Source organism: Oppia nitens, unplaced genomic scaffold, assembly GCF_028296485.1.
Source record: "Oppia nitens isolate AA-2021 unplaced genomic scaffold, nextdenovo-longstitch-racon4-pilon3 scaffold2_pilon_pilon_pilon, whole genome shotgun sequence".
Lineage (NCBI taxonomy): Eukaryota > Metazoa > Arthropoda > Arachnida > Sarcoptiformes > Oppiidae > Oppia > Oppia nitens.
The window spans coordinates 3,827,146-3,853,569 of NW_026533210.1; the positions used below are offsets into that span (position 1 = coordinate 3,827,146).

Sequence of the window (26,424 nt, forward strand, 5' to 3'; positions counted from 1 at the left end):
CATCATTACATGCAATATAATAGTGAACCCAAACCTCTCACTTTCTCATTGCATTTAGTGAGTGGCAAACTGTGTGCACACACACACACATAGACTTACACCACCAGACTCTCTGGTATTACCAACAAAGACATACAATATCTCAGTGAACTCATTCAACACACAGATATATATTATATATATATATATATATTGAAAACGTGCGGCAACTTCATTGACTGGGCACTGGTAAGTGTGTGTGTTGTCTGTAAGTGCGGTAAGAGTTTGTGTGAAACATACACACACTCACACACACTCACATACATTGCAATTTTCTTCAATAATAAAATCATAAGTTTATATCTTATATATATATAAAGTGAACCTCCAGTTCCTTAAACATCAGTTGTTGTTATATTATCACTATTTGTCCATAAATTCTTGTGGGCATTCAATGGCATTATATTACTTGGATTATTGGCAGAGCCACTGACCCGCCAATGAAAGTCATGCAATCATTATTATTGATGAAAGACTCGGCAAACCCTTTATTGCCAATTGTTTTGTTGGCACTAATTGGCTCACAATTTATACAACATCATCGGTATGTTGTAGGAGCCGACACCAGCACTGAGCCGGGTATGTATTGCAATTATTATATTTTCTACATAATGCATATGAATATGTGTATGAATTTTTAAGTAGATTTAATATTTAATATATTATTATTAATTAATTAATTTAAAATAAATATTATTATAATGGTTTGTTTAATAGCAACCAATAGCTGTTATTTATTTTTGGTTAAATGTTTAACTAATTAAATAAATTTTTGTATTATTCTAATTTGAATTTTATTTTTAAAAATTAAGTTCAATGACTTTAAAAAAAACTTTACACTAAAAAAATTGTATAATAAATATTGAAATTTAGCTTTTAGTAAGCAATTTCTATAAAATAATTTGTGGTTTTAGACATACATACTTCTTAATGTAAATACCTTTATATTTATAAATAAAACTTAATGTATTTATATAACATTAGATTATATAAAATATATATTTAACTTGCATTTGAATGTTTGGGTTAATGACAACTCCTAGTTGTGTCGGAACCCCTCAAAAGCCTCTTTCCAGTCATTCATTTGATTTCCTGTAACATTATATACTATTGCATAACATACCAGTGCTTAATAAACATTGACTAAATTTCTCTTACTTTACATTACATTACATCATTATTATCGATACAATTATTTACAGAAAAGTTAGTTATGAAGAGACAGAGTAAGTGAAATACTTTGTGATTGAGTGTTAAGAGTCAGAGAGAGAGAGAGAGAGAGAGAGAGAGAGAGAGAGAGAGAGAGAGAGAGAGAGAGAGAGAGAGAGAGAGAGAGAGAGACTTTAGAGGAAATGATTATCTTCTTATATGAGTCCAGAATAGACAATATAAACATTTCTTTCTTTCTTTTTCTTTCTATCTTTTTCTCTCTTACTCTCTCTCTCTCTCTCTCTCTCTCTCTCTCTCTCTCTCTCTCTCTCTCTCTCTTTCTTTCTTTCTTTCTTTCTTTAAATGAATGAATGGATGAATTGTATAAACGAATAGAAAATTGAAATTCAGTGCAAATGAAAGACATTCTAACATTACTTTTGCCAAACTTTCTGAAGAAGAAATTCTTGTAAATTCTTATAATTCTGATTCAGAATTCTTTGCATTGAATTCTGTATATAAAATATTTTGTTATTTAATATAATTTATACCGTAATTTACTTTTTTTTATAATTATAAGAAAATATTTTGTTGATTTGTAAAAATTGTTTATTGATTAAAAATTTTCTAATTGTTATTTTATGATTATTTTTTTAATAATCAAATAATGGTACATTAATTTTAAAATATGAATTTCAAAATATTTACATTTTATTAAACGCATTTAAAAAAATTATTAAATACTATATATCACATATATTTTATTCAATAATCATATGTCAATTATATACATAATTATAATTGTTTATTAAATGATGCAATAATAATATTTATGTTATATCTATAAAGTTGTATTATAATTATAATATAAATTATTTAATAAAAAAAACTAAGCTTCTTATTACTAAAATAATAATAAAAAAATATTGTATATTTTAATAAAACAGTTTTAGAGTTAAATTATTGAAATTTATATTTAATTTAAATGTATTGCATTATTGAATGTTTTTTATGTTTGTTGTAATGATATTATCTTTAGTTGAATAATATGAAAAATAAAATATACATTTTTCTAAATATAAAGTCTACAATTATTATACTATAATACTATAACTTATAGAAATTAAAATTATTCAAATGCTATGAAAAGCTGTGCACAATTGAAAAGTTAAATTTTATCTAATATTTTATATGACTGTGTGTTTTACATACAGTAATATAATAATTACAAGTATTGCACACAAAACATATGTTTTTATATGTATAATACAGCTTATTGTGATGTACAGTATAGTTATATAGCATTTTAAATTAATGATATTTGTTTATTATAAAAATGCATTGTTATTAATATTATGAATTATTATACAGACATATTATATACTTGATATAAAGCACTTTTAAAAATTGAAAAATAAAAATTTCTATTTCTACTATTGTATATAATTTTATGACAAATTGCTATATTAGAGGCAACAATTTTATATAAATTATGTTAAAAATCATAAACAAAATTAACATAATACTGCAGTAGAATCTCTGAATAATTTTAACCATAATATTTTAATTATTAAAAATTATTTTTATTATTTTTTCGTATCCTTTGAAATATGTTTATATCTAAAAACATAAATTTTTGTTTTGTTTGTTACACTGAAAATAATGTACTGTACAATTTTGATTGTAAAACAAAAAAAGTTTATTTTTTTATTATTATTGTTGTTTGTTGTGAGTGTGTGAATGGCTTATATATATTATATATATATAATATTTTTTTGTGTGCAATTTTTCTTAATCTATTGCCAGTAATATTTCATTTTCAAACACGAGAGACAAAAAGACATACATACATACTATATATATAATATTATATACTTATACACATTATTTATAGCAACAATAACACAAACAAAAAATATATATATATAAAAAATGATTTAATTTATAGCATTGCTATACATTTTCCTGGCAAAACATACGTACATTTATGTGACTGAAAAATTGTGAAACCAAAGTATGACTAAAATAAAGTGTATGTTTTAGTCGGACAAAGCAAATATCAATATAAATACAGCAAAACATATCATAATATATTAACCAAATATATATATATATATATTTAACGATTTATTAGTCATTGTTTTTCCGGGGATTTTAGTTAAGCATAAAATAAAAACAAAAACTATGTGCCAAATATGTAAGTAATATATATTTATAACAATTTATCAAATGTATATTTATATATATCATATGTATGTTTTGATACTTAATCTCTCTCTCTCTCTCTCTCTCTCTCTCTCTCTCTCTCTCTCTCTCTCTCTTTAAATATAATATATATCAATATATGTCTCGTTAAGAAAGTCTCAAAAAATGCTGATTTTTGTTGTTTAATAATATTAATGTTCACTTATTAGATGTAAATACAAGTATATATATTGTTCAGAGACATTGAATGTAAATGTCAATTTTTATATATAACATACACAAAAAATTATATTAAAGAAATTTTAATACTGAATTAATATTTTAGGTTTTTTATGATATCAAACGAGAGATAATGGTTTTGTATTATATATTTTTTCCGCACATGTTTTCTTATAGTACTATAGTATTAAGCATATATGCATATTAAAAAAATTTGAATATTTCCCTCCATTTTCTATAATACACACACACACATTGATACACACACATAGACACACACACATAGACAGAGAGAGAGACTCACTCACTCTCTCTCTCTCTCTCTCTCTCTCTCTCTCTCTCTCTCTCACTCACTCACTCACTCATAACTTTAACCATATTTACAAAATGAACACATTTTTTGTTTGGTTCCCCCATTTTTATGCAATATCTCATCAAATATTAATTTATTCGCCTTTTTTATCCTTTTTATATATAATTTTAAAGTAAAATTTTCTTTACTTGTTCAGTACAGTACTTTATGTGTCTAAATGTGTGTGTATTATAATTTCTATGATATTTCTTATTACTTTAAATATTCATTCAAATTATAATAAAAGTTATTTTTAAAGACTGTATAGTTTCTATAGTATAATGTTTACGGATATTAGATTATGTCATTATATTGCATTTAATAATATTTACATAAAAACTAATCAATAGAATAATTTAAATATTTTTTAAATAATCAAAATATATATATACATACAGTAATATCTGTACATAATATACTTTAATATTATTGTATAGTATATTAATATAGCAATTTTTAAAAACTTATTAAAAAAATTTCACATTAAATATTGTGTATAATATTTGACTATACAATAATTACTATATTACAATTTAAATAATTAATTTTTTTATTTGATTAAAATTTTATAATGGGTAAAATTAAACTGGCAATTTAAAATGTAAGAAAACAAATACTAAAAATTTATTTTTTTGATAGGTTTGTGTTTGTGTGTGTGTGTGTGTGTGTGTGTGTGTGTGTGTGTGTGTTGAATGATATTGTTTGTGATTTTAAGGGTATTAAAACTTTCAACTTAAATCCTATTATACAAAGCACTCAACTGTTGGTAATTTTTTTTGTTTTAGTTTTTTTTTAAAGGAAAAAGTGAGTAAAAAATAAATTACAATAAAATAGTTTTGACATCAAATATTACGGTCTATCATCTAATATTATATAAGACATCCCTTATTTGATTAGACATAGAAATTGTTGATTTTTTTTATCCCCTACCACACCGGCATCAATATATTTTTTTTTATCGATTTGATATATATTTATATATTTAATGCTTAAATATATATATATATATACTATTTTGTATCTCTTGATAAAATTTATTGACAAATTTATCTCTAAAAAAAATCAAATCAATACAATTTATTTTGTTTGTTAGTTTTGCTTATTTTTCATTATATTTATAATACAATATATAAATTTAGTGAGTGGTGTGTGTGTTGTATGGAAATAGTTCTCACTTTAAAAAAAGTATAGTTTCATCATATATTCAATGGCTATCAGACAACACATGTCATATCTTATATCTTTCAATATACTATATATATATACCATATATATTTAGTATTACCATAAAAAGTGGACATTTGTTGACATGACTGGCAAAATTGAAATCTGTTTGAATGGCAAACAAAAGACTAGTCACAACATAAGGAAGAGAAGTTGAAAAAAATATATGAAAAATTGATTTTCAAATAAGCTTTCAAAATGTTTGCAAAAAAATAAGAGATCTTAGTCGTGAGATAAGCCATAATATCAGTCAAACATGTATGTAGTAGTAGTAGTAGTAGTGTTAGTTGTAGTGGTATTAGTGGTTGTTTGTTGACCATATATTTACCGATATCTATGTGTATGCGGTTATTACATATAGTATACAACTATTTTTTATATAGAAAAATAAAATAAAACTAAATATATGCTAAAAATGTGTTATTGTTTATATAAAATTTATTACTTTTTTCCCTTATCAATTTATTTTTCAATTAAAACATAAATTCACATAAATTTTAATTAAAATTTTTATAGACAAATACTATTTTTATAATTTAATTTAATTAATAAAAAACCAATAGTATATACTATATTTATGTTTTTCTTGTAAATACACAAATTTAATTATACATTATATTAAATAATAACAATAATAATAACAATTACATATAAATTGAAAATTTAGTTGAGTTAATAAAATTCAGACAATTTAATTAAGTTTTTGTATTATTTTTTTCTATTGACAAATGCACACCAAATGATTGCTATTTGAATGAAATTTATGTGAACAACAATAAAGTAGTTAATTATATATAAATATTTGTCAGTTAACTCTCAATTTGTTGTATTATATATATATTTTTAACTACTTCTGTGAATGCAATGCCAATTGACGTCTCATTTCAATTAAATACATTATATTACACGACTAGAGTCAAGCAAATCGTTATCTCAGTTTCAATCTAATATATATCTATATAACTATATATAAAACTACAGTACAATACTGTATATTTATTATTGACTCTTTAAAGTCACTGTTAATAAAAGCCCAAAATCTCGTCAAATTAAACAAAAATTAGAGATTAATGTTATTTATACTTTATTCTAACGTTAAGCATAAATTTATATATCAAACTAAATGGTAAACTTTTATTAGCGTATAATAAAAAAAAAGTTAAAATAACATTTTGCATACTATTTAAATTGTGTGTTGTGTTATATGCAAATTTTATTTCAATTAAACAATTTACATTTTGAATATATAAAATTTATATTATTTAGTTTTACATGTAATACTTATATATATATTTTTATTTAATTTTGTTTAATAAAACTTTCAATCAACAACTTTATTTATTAAAAGAAAAATAAAAAATCAATTTTATCATGGTTATTTTTTGTCTAACAAATAACATAACAACACTGCATATATTTACAACAATAAAATAGCATTGTGAGTTTTTAAGAAAACTAAATTATATGTAAACAATTTTTTTTAAAAAAATATTTTATCAAATAAATTTGAGATGACTTACAACCTCTTACAAAACATACACTCATTTTTTTATCATAATTTTGTCATTTTTTGTTTGTTATCTTTATTTTATTTGTTTGTTAACACAAATAAAAGAAACATTCATCTATTAAATTCTTATACTTTATATTTGACCAAATATTTTGTCAATTTTGGTCAATAATACACTCACACACACAAACACTAAACACAAAAATATGGTTTCAAATATATGATACAATATATGTGTTTGCTATGAAATTCAGTGTATAGTTTATAAAACATATAAAACATTTATATTATAGTATTTCTTTAAACAGTTGACGACTATCTCATAGCGATGTTGTTGTTGTTGTTGTTGTTGTTGTGAATAACTGTCTGTAAAATATAGTCACTTGTATTTTGTACGTCAGTTTCAATGCTTTCATCATTGAATAGTCCATTAGTTTTTATACAACATCTCTACAAATTCAATAGAGTATTGTTTTTCGTATACATTTTTTTGTTGTTACTTTATTTTCAACACATTTTGAAAACAAATCAAACTTTTATTTTTTTTCGTTGTTTCATATGTTGTTGACATACATAGCCAGGAGAGAGAGAGAGAGAGAGAGAGAGAGAGAGAGAGAGCATGGATTGATAGACTGTATGATAAAGTTAGACATTAAAAAATAAATATAAATATATAGAGTTTTATAGGCAATGGTGTGAGAGTTGACTATAAAATCAATTAATTGTTAAGCCATAAGGGCTTTACATTAACTCAACTCAATCAATATATTAAAGTTGAGTTTACTATATATATATATATATATCTATTCAATATATTGTATGTTATATTAAGTACACAATGGGTGCACAACAAAACTCAATACAATTTTCCTTATCATTCACTTTACTCTATCAATGACTTAAAGGCATTTGTCATAAATAAGATTTTTTTTCATAGTGTATACTATTTTTAGCCATTTATTGAAATGCGTTTTAAATGAAAAATTTTATTTGCATTTTCAACAAAAAAAAATCTCATTTTAAAACCATTAATACACAAGTTTACACAAGAAAATAAATTTTATTTTTTTACAGAAATTGATAGCTGTAATCTGTTTAATCAAATTAATTAATATTATAATTTATTTTAAATAATACATATTTGATCTTATGTTTACAACAAACAAACAAAAATTATACAGTATAGATATATACAATATATATATAAATCTAACATTTTTTATCCATTGTTTAAATGCTAACTCAATGTGTAAAATGTCTGATAAGTTATGCAAATTTTTGTTGTTGTAAATGCTTTTATAATGTATTTCTTGTGGGGAATTTGAAATGTAGACTTTAAGGAAAACATATAATATTTATTTAATAAAAACTTAATATTATATATCATTTTGCAAGTTATTGTAAAATATTTCAAAATAAAAAACAACAATAACGACAAAAATTTTATGAATATTCATTAATATTATTATGTCAAATGCAGAAAAGTATTTATTTTATTTTTTGTAAATGCATTGGGATATAAAAATGGCATAATATTTAATATACACAAAAAATACGTAGTTTTTTATGATAATATTAAAACTTTTTTTTTGTCAAACAAAAAATATTTTGCAAAAAAATATATTCTTAAAGTCTGAATGAAAATGAGTTTATTGTTTGTGAAATCAGTTGTGAAAAAAATGATTTTAAAATATATTTATATTTCTGTCTACTATTTAATCCCTGGAAAATAGGATCACAGGAGAGACGACATGTAAGTGAGTGAGTCAGTGAAAGAGAGAGAGAGAGAGAGAGAGAGAGAGAGAGAGAGAGAGAGAGAGAGAGTATGTTATTCTCAAAACCAATTTGTTTTTAAAATTTTGATTTTTAAATAAATTTATACTGATATAATTTTATATAATAAATATAGTAATTTAAAATTAATTGCCATATTTTGATTATATCGTATTTGTCTATTTTTGTTAACTACATTAATCAGCTTATATTATATTTTATTCAATTTTATTGTTTTGTTTCAATTTAGTTATGTAAAAATAAAAATGTTATCAATAACTTATTGCCCTAATAATTGATTTAACTTTTAATTAATAATTTTTTGATGTTTCTTAAAAGATTATTTTTAAACAATCTATTTATATATACTGTACTTAGAATAATGTAAATTAATTTATACAAAATGCAAATATATCTAAAATTACATTAAAAATTTGTTTAATACTAATTAAGCAAACGATACACACTTCAAACATGTTTAATATGTAATGCATATCAAACATTTTGGCAAACATTAACACTTAGATTACATATTGATAAGAAAGTTTTAATTATTGTTAAACTTAAAAACTTTTTAAATAATTAATTATTTATTAACAAAAACTTTTTATTGAATTAAATAACATAATATAATTATTTTTGTAATTATAAGTATTTTGAATTTTTGAAACAAAAATAATTTCATTTTTTTTTTATTTAAAATTCCATTTCTATTCAAAATTTTTATTTTAAAATATAATTAATTTAAATATTTATCAAATTATACAAAATAATATAATCTTTTTGACTTATTATTTGTTATATAAAATACTTTAATTATGATTTGTTTTATACAGTTTTATATAATAAATTTACTGTTTTCAGTAAAATTATTTGAACGTTTTTTACACACATTTTTATAAATAAAATAAAATATTTCTTTTAATTCAATAAATTTATATTAAAATACAAATAAAAATTCTACATAATATTTAAGATATTAAAATGGAAAAATATTTCTAAAAATATTTTTTGTTAATGTATTATTAGATTCACTATTTATGGACATAACGTTTATCATTAACTTAATGATATATTACTGAAAATATTATTAATAGAATTTTTGTAGAGATTTTTTTTCAAAAAAATAAATAATTATTTATTAATTTCATATATGAATAATGTATATCAATTAAATAAAAATTATTTGACAATAATAAATATCTAAATATTTAAAAAATTTATTTTTTACTAAATATAATAATAATAATAAATTATTGATACAAAAGAAAACTAATGATAATATTTTGACAGATGATTTTGATTCGGGCGATGACGACGCCCTCTGTCCCCGTAATCGCGAGGAGGCGGCGGCCAGAGGTAGACAGTGCTTAAGGAAATGCAAGACAGACGCCGACTGTATCTCATCGCGCAAACGGTGTCTTTGCGATGGACAGTGCGGTTGGAGTTGTGTCAGGCCTGGTATGTACACTAAGATATCATATTTTTTTAAAAATATACAATACATTGATTTAATTATTTTTTATATAACATTTTTTTCATCATCAATGAAATAATATATAATAAGTAATAGAATTGAGTTACAGTATACTCTATATATTTGATCACTGATTTTTTTTATCGGTTAAATTAATATTATTAAAGTTTAAATTATATTTATTTTCTAAAAATGTTATCATTATTTTATTTTTGCTAACTTTTAAGTATCAAAACAGTAGTATAGAAAAAAACATCAGAAATTTATATAATAATTGTATTAAATATAACATTTGATTAGAAATAACTTAGTTATATATGTTATTAATGGTAATCAGTTAAATAAAATATCATTTACTAAATAATCCTTATTTATATAAATTTTGTATAACGCTATAAATTTTATATCTAGATTTTATATATGTTATTTTTTATATTGTCTTAATAAATTTTACTAAGAAAAATTAAATTAAATATTAAATATTTAGATTTAATAGGCTATTGAACTTACAAAAAGCAATTTTTTATAACTTGTAGTATAAAATGCAGAATATTTTATATAACTAAATTATCTTAATAATTATTTTTATATATATTGTAAAATTTAATATAAAATTTAAATGTTAATATTATATCAATGTGCTATATTAACTAATGACAAAAATAATGTTTTAGATTTTTAAGAATAAAATATAATAAAACTGTGTTTTATTTATTAATAGATATACTATTCATTATTATTTTATATTTTATATGTTATTTAGTTTTAAGTATTTTTTCTTGTAATACTAATATATATATATAAGCGACTAAATAGTGTACAATATTTATAAATTTATATTTAGATATAACTTAATTTTTTTGCACTAATGAACATATAAACACATTTACAATTTAGCAAATTTATTTATAATAAATCTAATATTTTTTATTAAATATAAAAACAATTTATTTATTTTAATTTCAAAATAAATTATTATTATGATATTTACAAATAAAAATTTGTAGATACTGTAAATATAAGAAAATAAATAAAAATAAAAATAATTTTTTAAAAATAATTCTTTAGTAATAGTGAATATAATATAATAAAATAAATAAATAAAATTTTACTATATTAATAAATTAAATATATTTGATTTATAAAGAAAAATTAATTTATTGATTTATAATATCATTAGATTATTATAAGTTAAAGAAAAGTAAAATACTTTATATTTTTATTGTTTATATTTTAAAAATATATAATACTTTTTTTTAACTCATTTTAACTTTTTTGTTGTTGTTTTCCTATACATATAGAAATTATTGTATTTTATGAATAAATATATATATAAATTAAATTATAAACTAATATTGAATATTAAAAATAATAGTTAAAAAATGATTTTTTTATTATGTTAACAAATATAATTTTGATGTATAATATAATATAATATAATTACTCTACAATGATAAGCAATGTTGACTGATTTATAATGAGATGATAATATTAATATTGTAATACTGTATGCTTGCCATACAAAGTATGTAGACTACTATACATACAGTACTATACTATAATATGATAAAAATAATTAAATTTTATGATGAAATTTGTTTTGACAAATAATGCTAACATAAACAATAATTTCTTAAGTTTTATTAGATTATATTTAAATTAAAATTAGATTGTCTAACATTTATATTTTACTAAGAAATATTTAGAAATTATCTATAAATTTTATTTGTTTTTTAAACATATTATACTAAAATTATATTCAGACATTAATAATTATTAAATTTTTAAAGTAAAATATAGATATTTTAATTAAAACTAAGATAAAAAATATAAATATATTACAGTAAAGTTTTTTAAATACTAAATTATTATATGAATAACTTATAGAGTTTAATATTCGAGAAAATTTGTTACATTATAATAAAGTAAACAATAAAAATAAACAAACTTTTTTATTATTATATTAATTTCTATTTTAATTCAAAATTGTACTGTATTGCTTATTTATAATAATAATGCATTAGTAAATGTATGAAAAAATATTGAAAAATATATGATAAAAGATTTTTTAATATATAGTGAAAATGTCAATATCATATTAACATATATATATAAATTTATATATATATATACAGTACTATACTGTATATATATAAGTATAAATATTTTGATATGTTTTACTCAAACATAAGTGAAATGTAAAATATTTTTATTATTTTAAACAGTAAAGATCAACTCACAAAATAAAAAACAAAATATAGTATTTTACATTTAAATATTTTCATATAATAGTAATATAGTTTTTTTCATCGTAAAATGTATTTTTTATATAAAAATATTTTAAGTTGTATTGAAAACTATAGAAAGAAAATATTTTACTGTATAAAAAATACAACAAAAAATATAAATTTATATATTTATATATTGTATTTATATGTAATAATATATTATTCGTTTTGTATTTTTTGAAAAAATAAAATGTCAATATTATTTCAATAACTAAAATACAATTGATATTATATATATATACGATATATTTATTTATAGTTATTGTATAGAAACCAAATGTTATTTAATGGACAAAATAAAATTGCCGACAATAATGTATATTGTTTTGGCTTTCAACATACTGTATCATATAATAATAATTTAATATAATTTTAGATTATTGTATAATAATATTTTATTTAATAAAATAAGCTATAGTTTTTTTTATTAAGTAATAATCTTATAAAAATATTACTTAAAAAAGCTTTTTTGTAAAAAAAATCACAAGAGTTACTTATGTAAAATTTGTATTATAGCTAAAATAATAATAATAATAAATATAACTGTTCAGTATTATTACTAAATAATTTTAGCAATATTTTTGTTCGTATAGTTAAAAAAATAATCTAGTTAAAATATAAATTGATCCAAATTTTATCAATGCAACTTTAGTAAAAATATCTATTATAGTTTACAAAATAATTAAAAAATTTTAGAATTTAAAATTACTTAATTATAATTAAAAATTTTAGGTCAAATAATATTATCTAAATGTATTGAGTAATAATATAAGTTTGGTTTTTTATAATTTATAATATAATATAAATTTTTACAATTTAGCTTATGATAAAACAAAAAAACTTTATCTTTAAATCAAAAAATGGCAATTCGTTGGTAAAACTCTTATTTGGGATACAAAAACTATAATATATTTCTTATATTTAATAAATATAACAGTTTGTATAAATTTATATGTGTTATACGTATTACATACTATCAATAGGTGTTTACAATTTAAGAGATTACATACATTTTTTTATGAAGAAACCTTTGACTTTATATATAATATTTCATTTATTATACTATAGTTAACTTATAATAAGTTTTTTTTACTACTTTTATATTGCAGTTTTTATAGTTTTTTTATATACTGTACTTAAGTATTTTTAATATATCTTTTTTGAATTATTGGGATAAAATTGTAAGTGAATTATAGTGAATTGAGTGAGTAAGAGAGAGAGAGAGAGAGAGAGAGAGAGAGAGAGAGAGAGAGAGAGAGAGAGAGAGAAGTGTTTTTATATTTTTATACATACAGTATAAATATAATATAATACTGTATGAGTTGTAATATGTGTGGAAAATCCCTATGGAATATATGAAACACAAATTTCTTTAAATTTATTAAATTTTATTTGTTTTAATATTGTCTCATATTTCATAAATGTAGTCACATTAACTGTATTAAAATAATAATATAAATAATAATAATACAAGAAAAATTATTTAAAAAAAACTTTAAAAAATTGTTTATTGCAATTTTATTTTTAAATTATCATATATTTATGTATATATTAATAATTTGATTTTATTATTATTTTTTATTTTTTTGAATAGATTTAAATTGTGATGAATTACCGCCGATTGAAAACGGAATATTTAAATTGAATGGTAACTATTTTGGCGCCCGAGTCACCTACCAGTGCAACGATGAGTTCTATATGTCCGGTGCCCGGGAACGTGTGTGTCAGGGGGACGCCTCCTGGAGTGATCAGTCACCTGAATGCAAGAAAAAAGGTAATATTATATTAGATATATTACACATTATCTATTAATAGATTTTTTCTCTCCACTATATTTTGTCGATATTTAAAAGTTTAAACAATTAATTAATTAATTAAAAGTATTACTATTAATATAATGTGTACTTTTGTTTTTTATTATTATTAATTTTATTAAGTGATGTATTAATTTTGAATTCATGATAATACATGATATGTGGGTATAATGATTATAATAATAATAATAATAGATATGATTTAATATCATATAAGTGTATAGTATAATACAATTTTTTTTGATGTTTTACGCTATATTTTTCATACTTATTATGATGCACTACAATATTATCATTATTATTATTATTACTTGTCTATTGTGTAGTACTAAATCATAGGCCACACATTAAGTGCATACATAGACTCACATAAATAAATAATAAATAAGTCAATAAAAATTAATTAATGAGAGACTTAAATATATCCATAATATTAATTTATCAATACAGTATCTACATATATATAAATCCGGTCGCACTCATAAGATCTAAACTCATTTGACCCAAGCTTATTTTACCCAAATCATTTGACCCAAACTTATATGACCCAAATTATTTGACCCAAACTCATTTGACCCAAATCACTTGACCCAAACTTATTTGACCCAAATCACTTGACCCAAATCATTTGACACAAATCATTTGACCCAACTCATTTGACCCAAATCACTTGATCTAAATCATTTAACCCAAACTTATTTGACCCAAATATTTATTATTTTATTTTTTCAAACTATTATTATATATAAATAATATAAAACTTAATAATTTTATTTAATTAATTATATAAATAATATAATAATCTATTTAATCTATAAAATAATTTAGAACTTAATAATATTAAGTTATTACATATTTATTTAAAAAAAATAAAAAAAGACCAGAAATATTTCCAATTATTAAGTTTGTATTATTTATATATAATTATATAGTTTGAAAAATAAAATAATAAATATTTGGGTCAAATAAGTTTGGGTTAAATGATTTAGATCAAGTGATTTGGGTCAAATGAGTTGGGTCAAATGATTTGTGTCAAATGATTTGGGTCAAGTGATTTGGGTCAAATAAGTTTGGGTCAAGTGATTTGGGTCAAATGAGTTTGGGTCAAATGAGTTGGGTCAAATAAGTTTAGATCAAATGAGTTGGGTCAAATAAGTTTGGGTCAAATGAGTTTAGATCTTATGAACTAGACCCATATAAATCATATAAATATACTATACATTCATATAGAATAGTCATCTAATGTTTATTATTCAATATATAGATATAAATTATATTATTGTCTTATCTTATACTATAGTATTTTCTCAAATTGTTATTTTATCCAATGCCCGGCTTTTATCATTGATGTATAATTTTATATATATATTTATATATAGCAATGTGTGGCATACCATTGACTGTACCACATGCCCGGCATTCAGCACCGTTAGATCAAATGGACTTCGAGATCGATGCCATTGTACAGTACAGCTGTTTTCCAGGCTATGAATCAAAGGGATTCACTGAAGCCAAGTGCCTATTCTATAACAATACCGCTCAATGGTTCGGACCCGACCTGAAGTGCATACGTAAGTAGCTATCGGTGCACTTCATTCATACACTGAAAATAACATCTCTTTTAACTATTTATTATTATTTTTTTTGTTCTTCTTATTTCTATCTATTATATAAACTGCTAAATCATTACTTTTGTATTATATTACTTACAATGTTTTAACAATTTTTTTTCTCTCTTTTTTTCTCAAATTTTTTCGTCATTTGTCATCAAATCAATGGGAAAAACACTTTTCACTGATTTTCAAACGCATTAATACCGACAATTGATTTGATAATAAAATACTAACAAATAAAATTAGCCAAAAGCTGTGGACATCCCGGCGATATAGAAAACGGCTATAGGGATGGGTTGGCCCATACATTCACATCACGTATCACTTATGGATGCAATGATGGATACGAATTAGTTGGAAGAGCTAATAGATATTGTCAATCAAATGGACAGTGGAGTGGTGTACTTCCCTCATGTAGACGTATGTTTTATCTACAAAAAAATAATAATACATTTTATATACTGAAACACACAAATATATTTAAAAATATCTAATTAATATTACAATAGTTTATTTATATTATATTTATTTTTTAAAAATATCTATATGTTATTTGCTTTTTATTTAGGTTTTATTTTTTGTTGCTAAAAAATAGTATAAAATTATTGTATAAAATATTTACCCAAAAAATATGTGGTGACAAAATTTTTATGATTACATACTATATTAATAATAAATATTAATAATATAAATAACAAAGTTTCAAAACATTCAAGAGCTTTAGAAACAAAAATTTTTAATAATTTATTATATTATTTGACAAAAATGTTGTTTATGTATATGTTTCAGTGGATATTAATAATATTGCAATATTTAGAAAATTATATATACATATATTTATATTAAAAATCATAAAACATATACAGTATATATATAACATTTTCTATTATAATTTAGTTTTAATATACATTATATATATAAGTAGTTTTGTGATATTAAAAATATGTTTTATAATATAAGTGTCAGATTGTTGACTAATTTTATGCCTGTCCATCATAATTTATGGTTGCATATTTAAAATTTTAATTATATATATATATATATATAAAAATAGAGATCATATACCGTGCATACAATACTTAAAAATATATGATATTTTATTAGTACTAAATAGTATAGTACTGTACTTATTGTATAAAATTGAATACAAAACAAGTTTTGAATAAAACTTTAGTTTATTATTATTATTAAAAATGTAAAACTATTTGTCTATACTTTTGTAAATTAAATAAATAATGATGTGTGATATTCATAATAATAATAATAATTTGCTTACATATGCAATATTTTTCATATTTCAATAATATAAATAATAATTGAAATTTTTGTAGAAAAATAATATTAAATGCATACAATTACAGTAAATAATTTTTGACGATATAGCAAAAAATAATATAATTAGATATCTTTCTAACACAAACACACAAAATACTTTATATTTGCTAATTATTAATTATTATATATATATATACAGTTCTTAAACTAACTAACTACACAGAGAAAACTGTTAATATCTCTAAAACCCTTTGACCAATTTTTATGTTATTTGTGTTATATTATAGCTTGACTCTCTCGATTTATTAAGCATTTAAAACATTTTTTCTGAAATCTGTAATATTTTTAAAAACATGATTTTAGTTAAAATTATGCATATTGAAATTATAAAATTAAAAAATATATTAATATAAAAATAGATAATAAAAATTTTTAACATTAAATTTACACTATAGGCATGTTGAGGCATTTAGTGGATGCAAAATGATGACTTTATTTTTATCAAATTACAATTTTTTAAATATTAATATTTTTTAAAGATGTCGCTTTTACTATTAAAATGCAATTTATTTCAATGTAACAAATAAAAAAACAAATGTATTCAATATGAATAAGTTGCTTATGTCTAAGTTAACACATTTTATTAAATTAAAGTTTTTTAGCTTAAGTAGAATTTTAGTAATTCTAAATTTTAACTAAAATCAAATTTTTAAAAATATTACAGATTTCAGAAAAAATGTTTTAAATATTTAATAAATCGAGAGAGTCAAGCTATAATTTAACACAAATAACATAAAAATTGGTCAAAGGGTTTTAGAGATATTAGCAGTTTTATCTGTGTAGTTAGTAAGTTTAAGAACTGTATATATATTATGGTTATTTCTATTTAATTTGGACAGCCGTACAATGTGCGATACCAGAGGACCCAATTAATGGCCGGGCATTATATACATCGGTGAGCTATGACTCAGTGGTCCGATATGAGTGCAAATATGGCTTTAAATTGAACGGACCGATCAACAGGACCTGTGCCAGTAATAAACAATGGAGTGATGAACAGCCTAAATGTCAGGGTATGTATGCAAACAAAAATGATTTATTACTTACTTAACACACACACAACACACAACTTTTCTTTACCTTATTATCACATAACCATAACATTGCATATTATCACTAAGATTTTTGATGGCAACATATTTATAATGCAAATTTTATGCTAGTCATTTATTATGCAAAGTTTATTTTATATTTAAAAAATAATTATAATTTTAAAAAAAGTATATTTATATAATATATTTTATCTCACTTAAGTATGTAATAAAAAAAAGTACTACAAAAAAAAGTATTATAATATTGTTATCCAGAATTGTAATATGATTTAAGCTTTTTTGATACCATGGCTTTGTTTTAATATATATATATATATGTATTATATATAAAAATATATATATATATTATTGTATACTCTATTTTATAATATACTATATGTTTGTTATGTAAATATTATACAATAAAGATAATTGCCTAAAGAATTATATAAGATTAAAGATAATATTCCGTGAATTTGACGTTAAGTTTTATGCTTTAATTTATCAAACATATTGTATGGAAAATTTTCTATATATTATAAACAAAATATTTTGTAAATGAACTATACATATAAATGGAAATATACTGTACTGTTTATAATGAAAGCAACTCATTTAGCTTATATAAAAAATATTGTTTTAATAATAAATATGATAATTATAATAATGAAATGTTTTTTTATTAAGAGTTAAGTGAGATAAATAACATGAATAAGATTTATACCGTTGTGTTTTAAATTATTAATTTTAATTGTTAGATATGAATATTAAAATTTTATGTCTACAATGAAAATCAATTAATTATTATTAGAATTTTTGTTTATTTATTTTTTTTTAAATATTAAATGTTGATTATATTTACAAAAATAGAAAAAAATATATAATTTATATATATTATTTTCAAAGCTAAACTAAAATTAACAAATAGAAATTTTTTAATTAATTGTATAAATATAGTACAGTATATACACTGTAGTATATTAAATATAATGATATATTTCATATGAATATGTATAAGTAAGTGAGTGAGTGAGTGAGTGGGTGCGTGTTTTATTTTTATTTTTTAGATTAAATATTTGATTAACTTTTTATTTGCAAAACAAGTGAGACATAAAAAGAAATTTTTTTCTAAATTAAATATTAATTAACTTTATTTTTGTCTACACCACTATTGATAATATATAATATTATTATTTATATTTTTTGTTATGTCAGCAATTAATTAATAATAAAACAGTCATTTATTAAAGCTTTTAATATTTATTTTACATGCCTAAAAAATAGTTTATCCAGTTTAATTAAAAACTATTAAATAATTAATGATTACGTTTACAAAAAATAATAATATAAAACTTGTTAATTAATTTTAACTTTCTGTTTATTAAAACAATTAATAAAAATATTTATTTTGTAAATATTTATAAATTACATTGATTTTATCATATCATAGATTTAACATATAAATATTTCTAAAATAATACAAGAAATGATAATATTTTAGAAATTCATTTTATAGATTAATATAGATTTTTAATATTTTACATATTATCATAAATCATAATATTAAGATTATAATAAATAAGGTTTAGATAAATATATATAAATATTATTTATATTTATTAATAATACAAGAATCTCAGCTATTAGTTTAAATATACAACTTATACACTGATAATAATAATAATAATAAATATCAATAGAAATTTATCATAAATTAAGAAAAATTGTTGTACTCTATGACATAATATGTTTACGTAATATACTTTGCTATCATTTCTCACAATATATTTTATTTTAAGGTTATATTTTTTGATATAACATAATATCAGCGCTAATATATTGTTTATGAGAACACATTCATATTAGACATTAATACAACAATTTGTCGACAGTAATGGACACATGAATTTTGTATTTTATTTTTAAATTCAATATTAATATTGATATCATAATATTTAATACGATATTTTACTACATTAACGTTGAATAGCAATAGTTTTTTTTCATAAACATTTCGTTTAATAAAAAAAAACATCATTCAGTCAGGAATTTCAATCCCAGACTTAGTCATCAAAACTGGTATAACCATTAAATCGACAATATTTTTAACACAAGGAATTTATAGTAAATTATCATTTAAATATATGTATAAAAATCTATTATATTATCAAACTATATATATATATATATATATATATATATATATTTATATATTCTCTCAAACTTATTGTAAAATTTTCAAAATCTTCTTTCTTCAGACAATTTACAGTATTAATGTATAGTTTTTTTTCTAGATTTTATAGTATTTTTACAAAAATGTCATTTTAAGCATTTGAATTAAATACTACTTAAAATAAACAAGAGTTGACTATTTTGTAAACAATCTTTAAAAATATTTGCATAGATATCTAAATTTATTTAGAAAAAAAATTATCTAATTTAACATTGAAATTACTTTAAAAACTCATTTATAAAAATAGATTTATAAATTCTACTAAATTATATACTACTACTACTACTACTATAGTATAATATTTATTACTGTATATTTATTATTTTCAAAAAAATATAATGTTAATTTTTATAATATATCTGAATGTGTAAAAAAATATAGAGATCGACTGTGGATCGCCAGGAACTCTACATAATGGGTACCTAGAGGTCAGGCGTACCATTTTAGGATCAACTGTTTATTTCAAGTGTTTCGATGGTATGACTTTTGTTGGCGATAGCAACTCGACGACATGCCTGGACAATGGGACCTGGTCACACCCATTGCCTAATTGCAATGGTAATCATCAATTAATCAGTTTTAATGCATGACATTAAGTCAGTTAATTTATTAAACGATGATTACTTGTAATACTTACCATTAATTATATATATATATATATATATATATATATATATATATAACTATCTCTACATTATACATAAACAGTATAGTACTGTTTGTGTTATATAAACAGCTAATTAATCATTAATTTGTGAAAAATTAAGTTTTAGTTTTGTATAAGGAATTACATTTGTGAAACAAATTGTGAAAGCAATTTACGGGTTCTTCAACTTATAATTACATTAAACTGTGTGTTTGTGTTTACATATACTATTACATAATGTTTTTGTTGAAAAAAACTAAATTTTTGAATTCATTAAGGGATTATACTGTAGTAAAATATATACAGAATTCTATATACAGTATACCAGTGCATAATAAGATTAACTATAATGTAATACATTATTTACATCAATAGTACAGCATATCATTTATTATTCTATAACATTAAACCGTATAGTAATAGTAGTAGTGGTAGTAGTATTGTACGGTATATTGGTTTCACACCAATAATATTAATAGTGCAAATATATTAGTGTTTGACATAATCCCCGTCCAAATGCATGTCACACAAGCTATAAATCATTTTATTAATGATTGTTTTATTTTACGACACATACACACAAACACACGCCAACACAGCTCCATGTGTTGTACCCGAAGTAAAGAACGGAAGAGTAAACCTGTTTGCCGTCAATCAGATGGTCAGTCACGGACAGGTCATTAAAGCCGATTGTATGCCTCAGTACGAGTTGCATCACAACACGACTGAGGCCATGTGCAACAATAGCTCGTGGACGCACGTGCCTCAGTGTGTGCCCGGTTTGTTACTGATTTTAACTATGATTTATTATAGCTATGATTAACCTTTTTTTATATAATCTACAATTGTATAGCCCGGTGCAAAATAATGCCGGATAAGCCCAAGAATGGTCTGGTTATTGCACCGAAAACAGATCACGGTATGAAAGCACTGTATAAATGCAGGGATGGCTTTACGTTGGAGGGACCGAACCTTACGGAATGTCATTTTGGCAAATGGACAGGTGCTACACCTAAATGCAGTGAAGGTATTGTTATTATCAATTAAAGATTTTTAATCTCTACAATAATTTATGTTTATCACACATTTTTTTCAAATAAAACTGTTTAGTTTATTGTCCATTTCCCGGTTTCATTGACAATGGAAAAGTATTATTAGTCGGACACATGGGAATGTATGACTATCGGCCGTACGTCAAGAAAGTTACAAATAATAAACAAATACTTTTTGAATGCGATCGCGGCTATCATCTGATACACGGACCTCCAGGTGCTACCTGTGTAGACGGTCAGTGGTCGCCGCAAGAGTTGCCCGAATGTGTGCGCGGATCTCATCCAAAACCTCGTTGGCTGAGAAGTGTGGACAACAATCGAAAGAGACGGTGGATATTAAAAGAATTGAATTATGGCGACAAACCATACCGTAAGAGATCCCGTGCCCGTAGACACCAAAAATATAAAGGTATTGTATAAGTAATATATTTTTTTTTATGAATTCATGTATTATGAATATATTAATTTCCAAAAAAAATGATGGACAGCTCCCTGCAAACCATTAAAGGAAACTCAGTGGATGAAGATAACGGTTTTAAAGTTCGGTGTCGGGAACGACTCCTTTCCTCACGGAACACGTGTTAGAAACTACTGTTCTAATGGCTATGTATCCAATATCGGTAATCTGACCGCAAAGTGTGCCAAAGGGATGTGGAAACCGCGCGAACCAGACTGTCATATAGGTATTGATTTGCAATTATTTGTATAAACAAACTTGTATTATATATGACTAAAAATATTTACGAAAAACAGCTCCATGTATGACACCATACGTGGCTAACGGATACTATTATCACCGCAAAATACAGTTAACCATAGCGCACAAGATATCGCACGGCGATGCCATACGACTTGATTGTATGACTGGTCATCAAATACAGGGCACACCGACCATCAGGTGCTGGTATGGAGAGTGGACTGGTCCGCAGCCACAGTGCATAGCAGCGCCCTGTTCGCTGCCCACCATTCGTAATGGCTATTACTCAGGTGGATATCGGGCTGGTCTGACCATATCTCACGGTTCGGTCATTGAGTTTCAATGTAAACCCAATTATGTAAAAGGTGTTGAAGAACAACCTCGTTGTTTTGAGGGCAGACTGATGCCGGAGCCGCCACATTGTATTGAACACGACTTAGTCATGAATGTCATCAATAATAAGGTTTGCCATTCATTGTGATATATTATACACTATTCATAAATTGAAGATTTAGTTTGACATTATTATATAGTATACTATAAAATGATTGTTTTATAGGGTCTATAACAATGAAATTATGTAAATTTGTTTAAAAAAAGGCTTTTATGTATACTTAATATAATAGTTAAGCAAATAGAGTGAAATATATACAGTACTGTAGTATTAGAGACTTTAACTAAAAAATGTTTTCAAAAACTCATTTTATTTGCAAATGAGAAAACAAGTGACACATCATTAAAAACTAAACCAATTTACTGCCATTTAATATCTATTAGACTGTCATTAAATAACAACCGGGAATACAGACAAAATATTTACACATCAGTGTTATCTTTAATTATCTAAAAATATATGTTTTTATATAAATTGCATACAAATAATATTACTATAGAGTACATGAATTACAATTCATATAATATTATCCTAACAATTAATTTAGTATTTTTTTCATTGTGTTATTATTTACTTATGATATACTGTTCATTAATTTCAATAAAATATTAGGCCATAAATGCTGACGAATCAGTTTTAATACAAGTGCCAGAACCACACGCCAGTGTCGAACCAACCCTAACCTACAACACTAGTATGTCATCACCGGAGCTGATGTGGTGCGAACCGCCCGAGCGATTGGAAAATGTCTTAAAATACGAGTCATTTGCCAGAAATCATTTGCCACTTATTAGTATTGCACAAATCAATGATGCGGATAATGATGTCAACCAGACATCCGCCAATTCAATGGATACGAACACTCCCAGCACCACAACCACCAGCACTACTACCACCACAAGTACTACCAGTGCCACAACAATCAGCACAATAATAGATGGAGTGCTAGACTTTAGTAATTCGTTTAAGAAATCATTGAAAGACTTTTTCAATATAACTGAACAATCAATTAGTAATACATTTAACGAATCAGTAATGACTAACATCAGCGATAAAATAGAGATCACAACTACTGGCCAATCAAATGATAAGGCATACCATCCGCACGGAACACAAATTGAGTTCAAATGTTTGCCCGCAACCAATGGCATGAAGAGTACGTGGATTATCACGTGCGAGGACGGCGGTTGGATTGGACGGGCGTCCAAATGTGGTCTGTATATGACTGAAATATTTTTAAATAATAGTAATTCGTTTTAATATATTATTATAATTTTATTTGCAGAGGAAGATTATGAAGCATTGAAAATCAAAGAAAACAATACCTGTATTTATATGAATACCGATCCCAATGTGTGGGCATTTATCGGCGACCAACTTATCGAAGAATACGAAGAATTGCCGGCCGGAACTCAATTGATAATTCGGTGCAAAGATATCGGCAAATATAATATGATTGGCAGTCGATTGCGTAAATGCCTGTACGGGGAATGGGATGGCGAGAGACCACAATGTTTTGGACTGTCCCAGGAAAATGATTACGCATGTATGTCTAATATTTTTTTATATAGATTTTGCACTTGTATATAATGATTTGCAATTTTATTTTTTATAGTGGAGAAGCCGCCTACTATTCTGTTTCGGCATCAATTAGGACCAATTGCCCAGAGCGTGGACGGCAAGCTAATTGTCTACCCGGGTACAATTTTACATTTAGAGTGCCTATGGAAACGCAAGTTTGGTACTCCCATCTGGGAGTGGAGTCACTCGTTTAGAAAATATAATCAAGGTTAGATGGACAGTTAGGTTTTACTATTTAAAAATTTTAATAATTTTATTTTAATTAAAATAAATATTGTATTTATTAAAAAATATTTTCTTAACTAACAGACTGGAGTCAAGAGCCGGGTCGCGATTCTACACTCGAGTTCCGACTGACTATATTTCACGCCCAAAAAGAGGACTCCGGTCTCTACACGTGCCGTACGCCTAACTATCACAGACACGCCGTTGAAATTATTGTCAAACGTATGACAAAAAATTAATTAATAATTTAATAATAATTAATTAATTGATATTTTATTTGTAACGCACACACTTTTAGCCGTACACTGTGCACAATTAGTTGAGAGCAATGGCCTCAAAATTATAAGCCCGAGCACTAAGATGAACGCTAAGGCCATGTTTACGTGTAGGTCCGGTATGCGACTGAACGGTTCGGATAGTGCCGAATGTCTTCCATCGGGCAACTGGTCTTCCGAAGCGCCTAATTGTATTAGTATGTGATTGTCATACAGTATATACAAGTATATGACATATATTTTTATTAATTTATTTTTTTAAAAAGTAACTGAATGTCCGGATCTAATGAGTACTACTAATAATACCGGCGTCAGTGATAATAATGACACCCAAGCGATACAAGTGTTAAACATATCGCAAAACGGTCGCTATGTCGGCGATGTGACCACCTTTTCGTGTCCCATTGGCTACGGACTTCGTGGCAAATCGGAAACAACGTGTCTCGACTCTGGACAGTGGTCCACTACAGTTCCTATTTGTGAAGGTATGGTCCTATCGGTAATTATCGCAAATTTTATTTTGTTATTTAACATTATTAGAAGTATTTTGCGAGACTCCGGCCAAACCAGTGCACGGGTATCTACAGGGAGACAAAATACAACGTTTTCGCGGCGGCGATATCATACAGTTTGCCTGCGATACTGGATTCATGTTGGAGGGCAACCCTATAGTCATCTGCCAAGAAAACAGCAGGTGGTCGGGATCACCACCTAATTGTAAGTGACATTTAAAAATCAATTTAATTTATTATTAACTAAATTATTATTTATTTGACTACCCAGGTGTACCAGCGTGCACATACCCGGGCACAACACACGGTGGCATTATATCAATTGTGAAATTTTTTTACAGTGTCAACGAAACCGTACGTTTTGAATGCGCCGACGGTTACGAAATGAAGGGCAACGCTGTACTCAAGTGCTTAGAGAGCGGCCGATGGAGTAGTGGAGTACCCGACTGTAACCTTACCAGACGGGGATAAACATCATTAACACATACACTCTCACTGTTTTGTGTATATTATTGCACAAATACACCCTCTCTTTCATTCACAAACAATTTAAAAGAGGCTTTAATTATATTGTATAAAATATTGATAAAAAAAATTTTGTATACGTAATTATTATATAAATAAATATAAATATATTATATTATGAAAAAAATAATATATTGCATAAATTGAATTTTTAGAATAAATTCATTTAAATATATAATATATATATAATAAATTTAAAAAAAATATCTTTACAAAAAAAATAAATTATATGAACAAAAATAATTTGAATAAAAA

The 26,424-nt window shown here is 23.6% G+C and overlaps 1 protein-coding gene across 2 annotated transcripts; it reads left to right on the plus strand.

Annotated features, from left to right (window-relative positions):
- Positions 1–333: 333 nt before the first annotated feature.
- LOC128956328 (sushi, von Willebrand factor type A, EGF and pentraxin domain-containing protein 1-like) lies at positions 334–26,197 on the plus strand. 2 transcript variants are annotated; one of them, XM_054302042.1, is made up of 20 exons: positions 334–618; positions 9,765–9,932; positions 13,831–14,010; positions 15,430–15,621; positions 15,910–16,083; positions 17,838–18,011; positions 20,644–20,820; positions 21,508–21,687; positions 21,762–21,935; positions 22,019–22,369; positions 22,449–22,643; positions 22,714–23,120; positions 23,664–24,264; positions 24,337–24,597; positions 24,667–24,840; positions 24,942–25,079; positions 25,156–25,329; positions 25,399–25,617; positions 25,673–25,849; positions 25,916–26,197. In XM_054302042.1, exons 1-20 carry the CDS (start codon positions 480–482, stop codon positions 26,113–26,115), a joined length of 4,455 nt encoding a protein of 1,484 aa, XP_054158017.1. In that variant the 5' UTR covers positions 334–479; the 3' UTR covers positions 26,116–26,197. The 2 variants fall into 2 exon arrangements, with proteins under 2 accessions (XP_054158017.1, XP_054158018.1); XM_054302043.1 differs by lacking the exon at positions 334–618 and adding an exon at positions 8,435–8,451.
- The last annotated feature ends 227 nt before the right edge of the window (positions 26,198–26,424 follow it).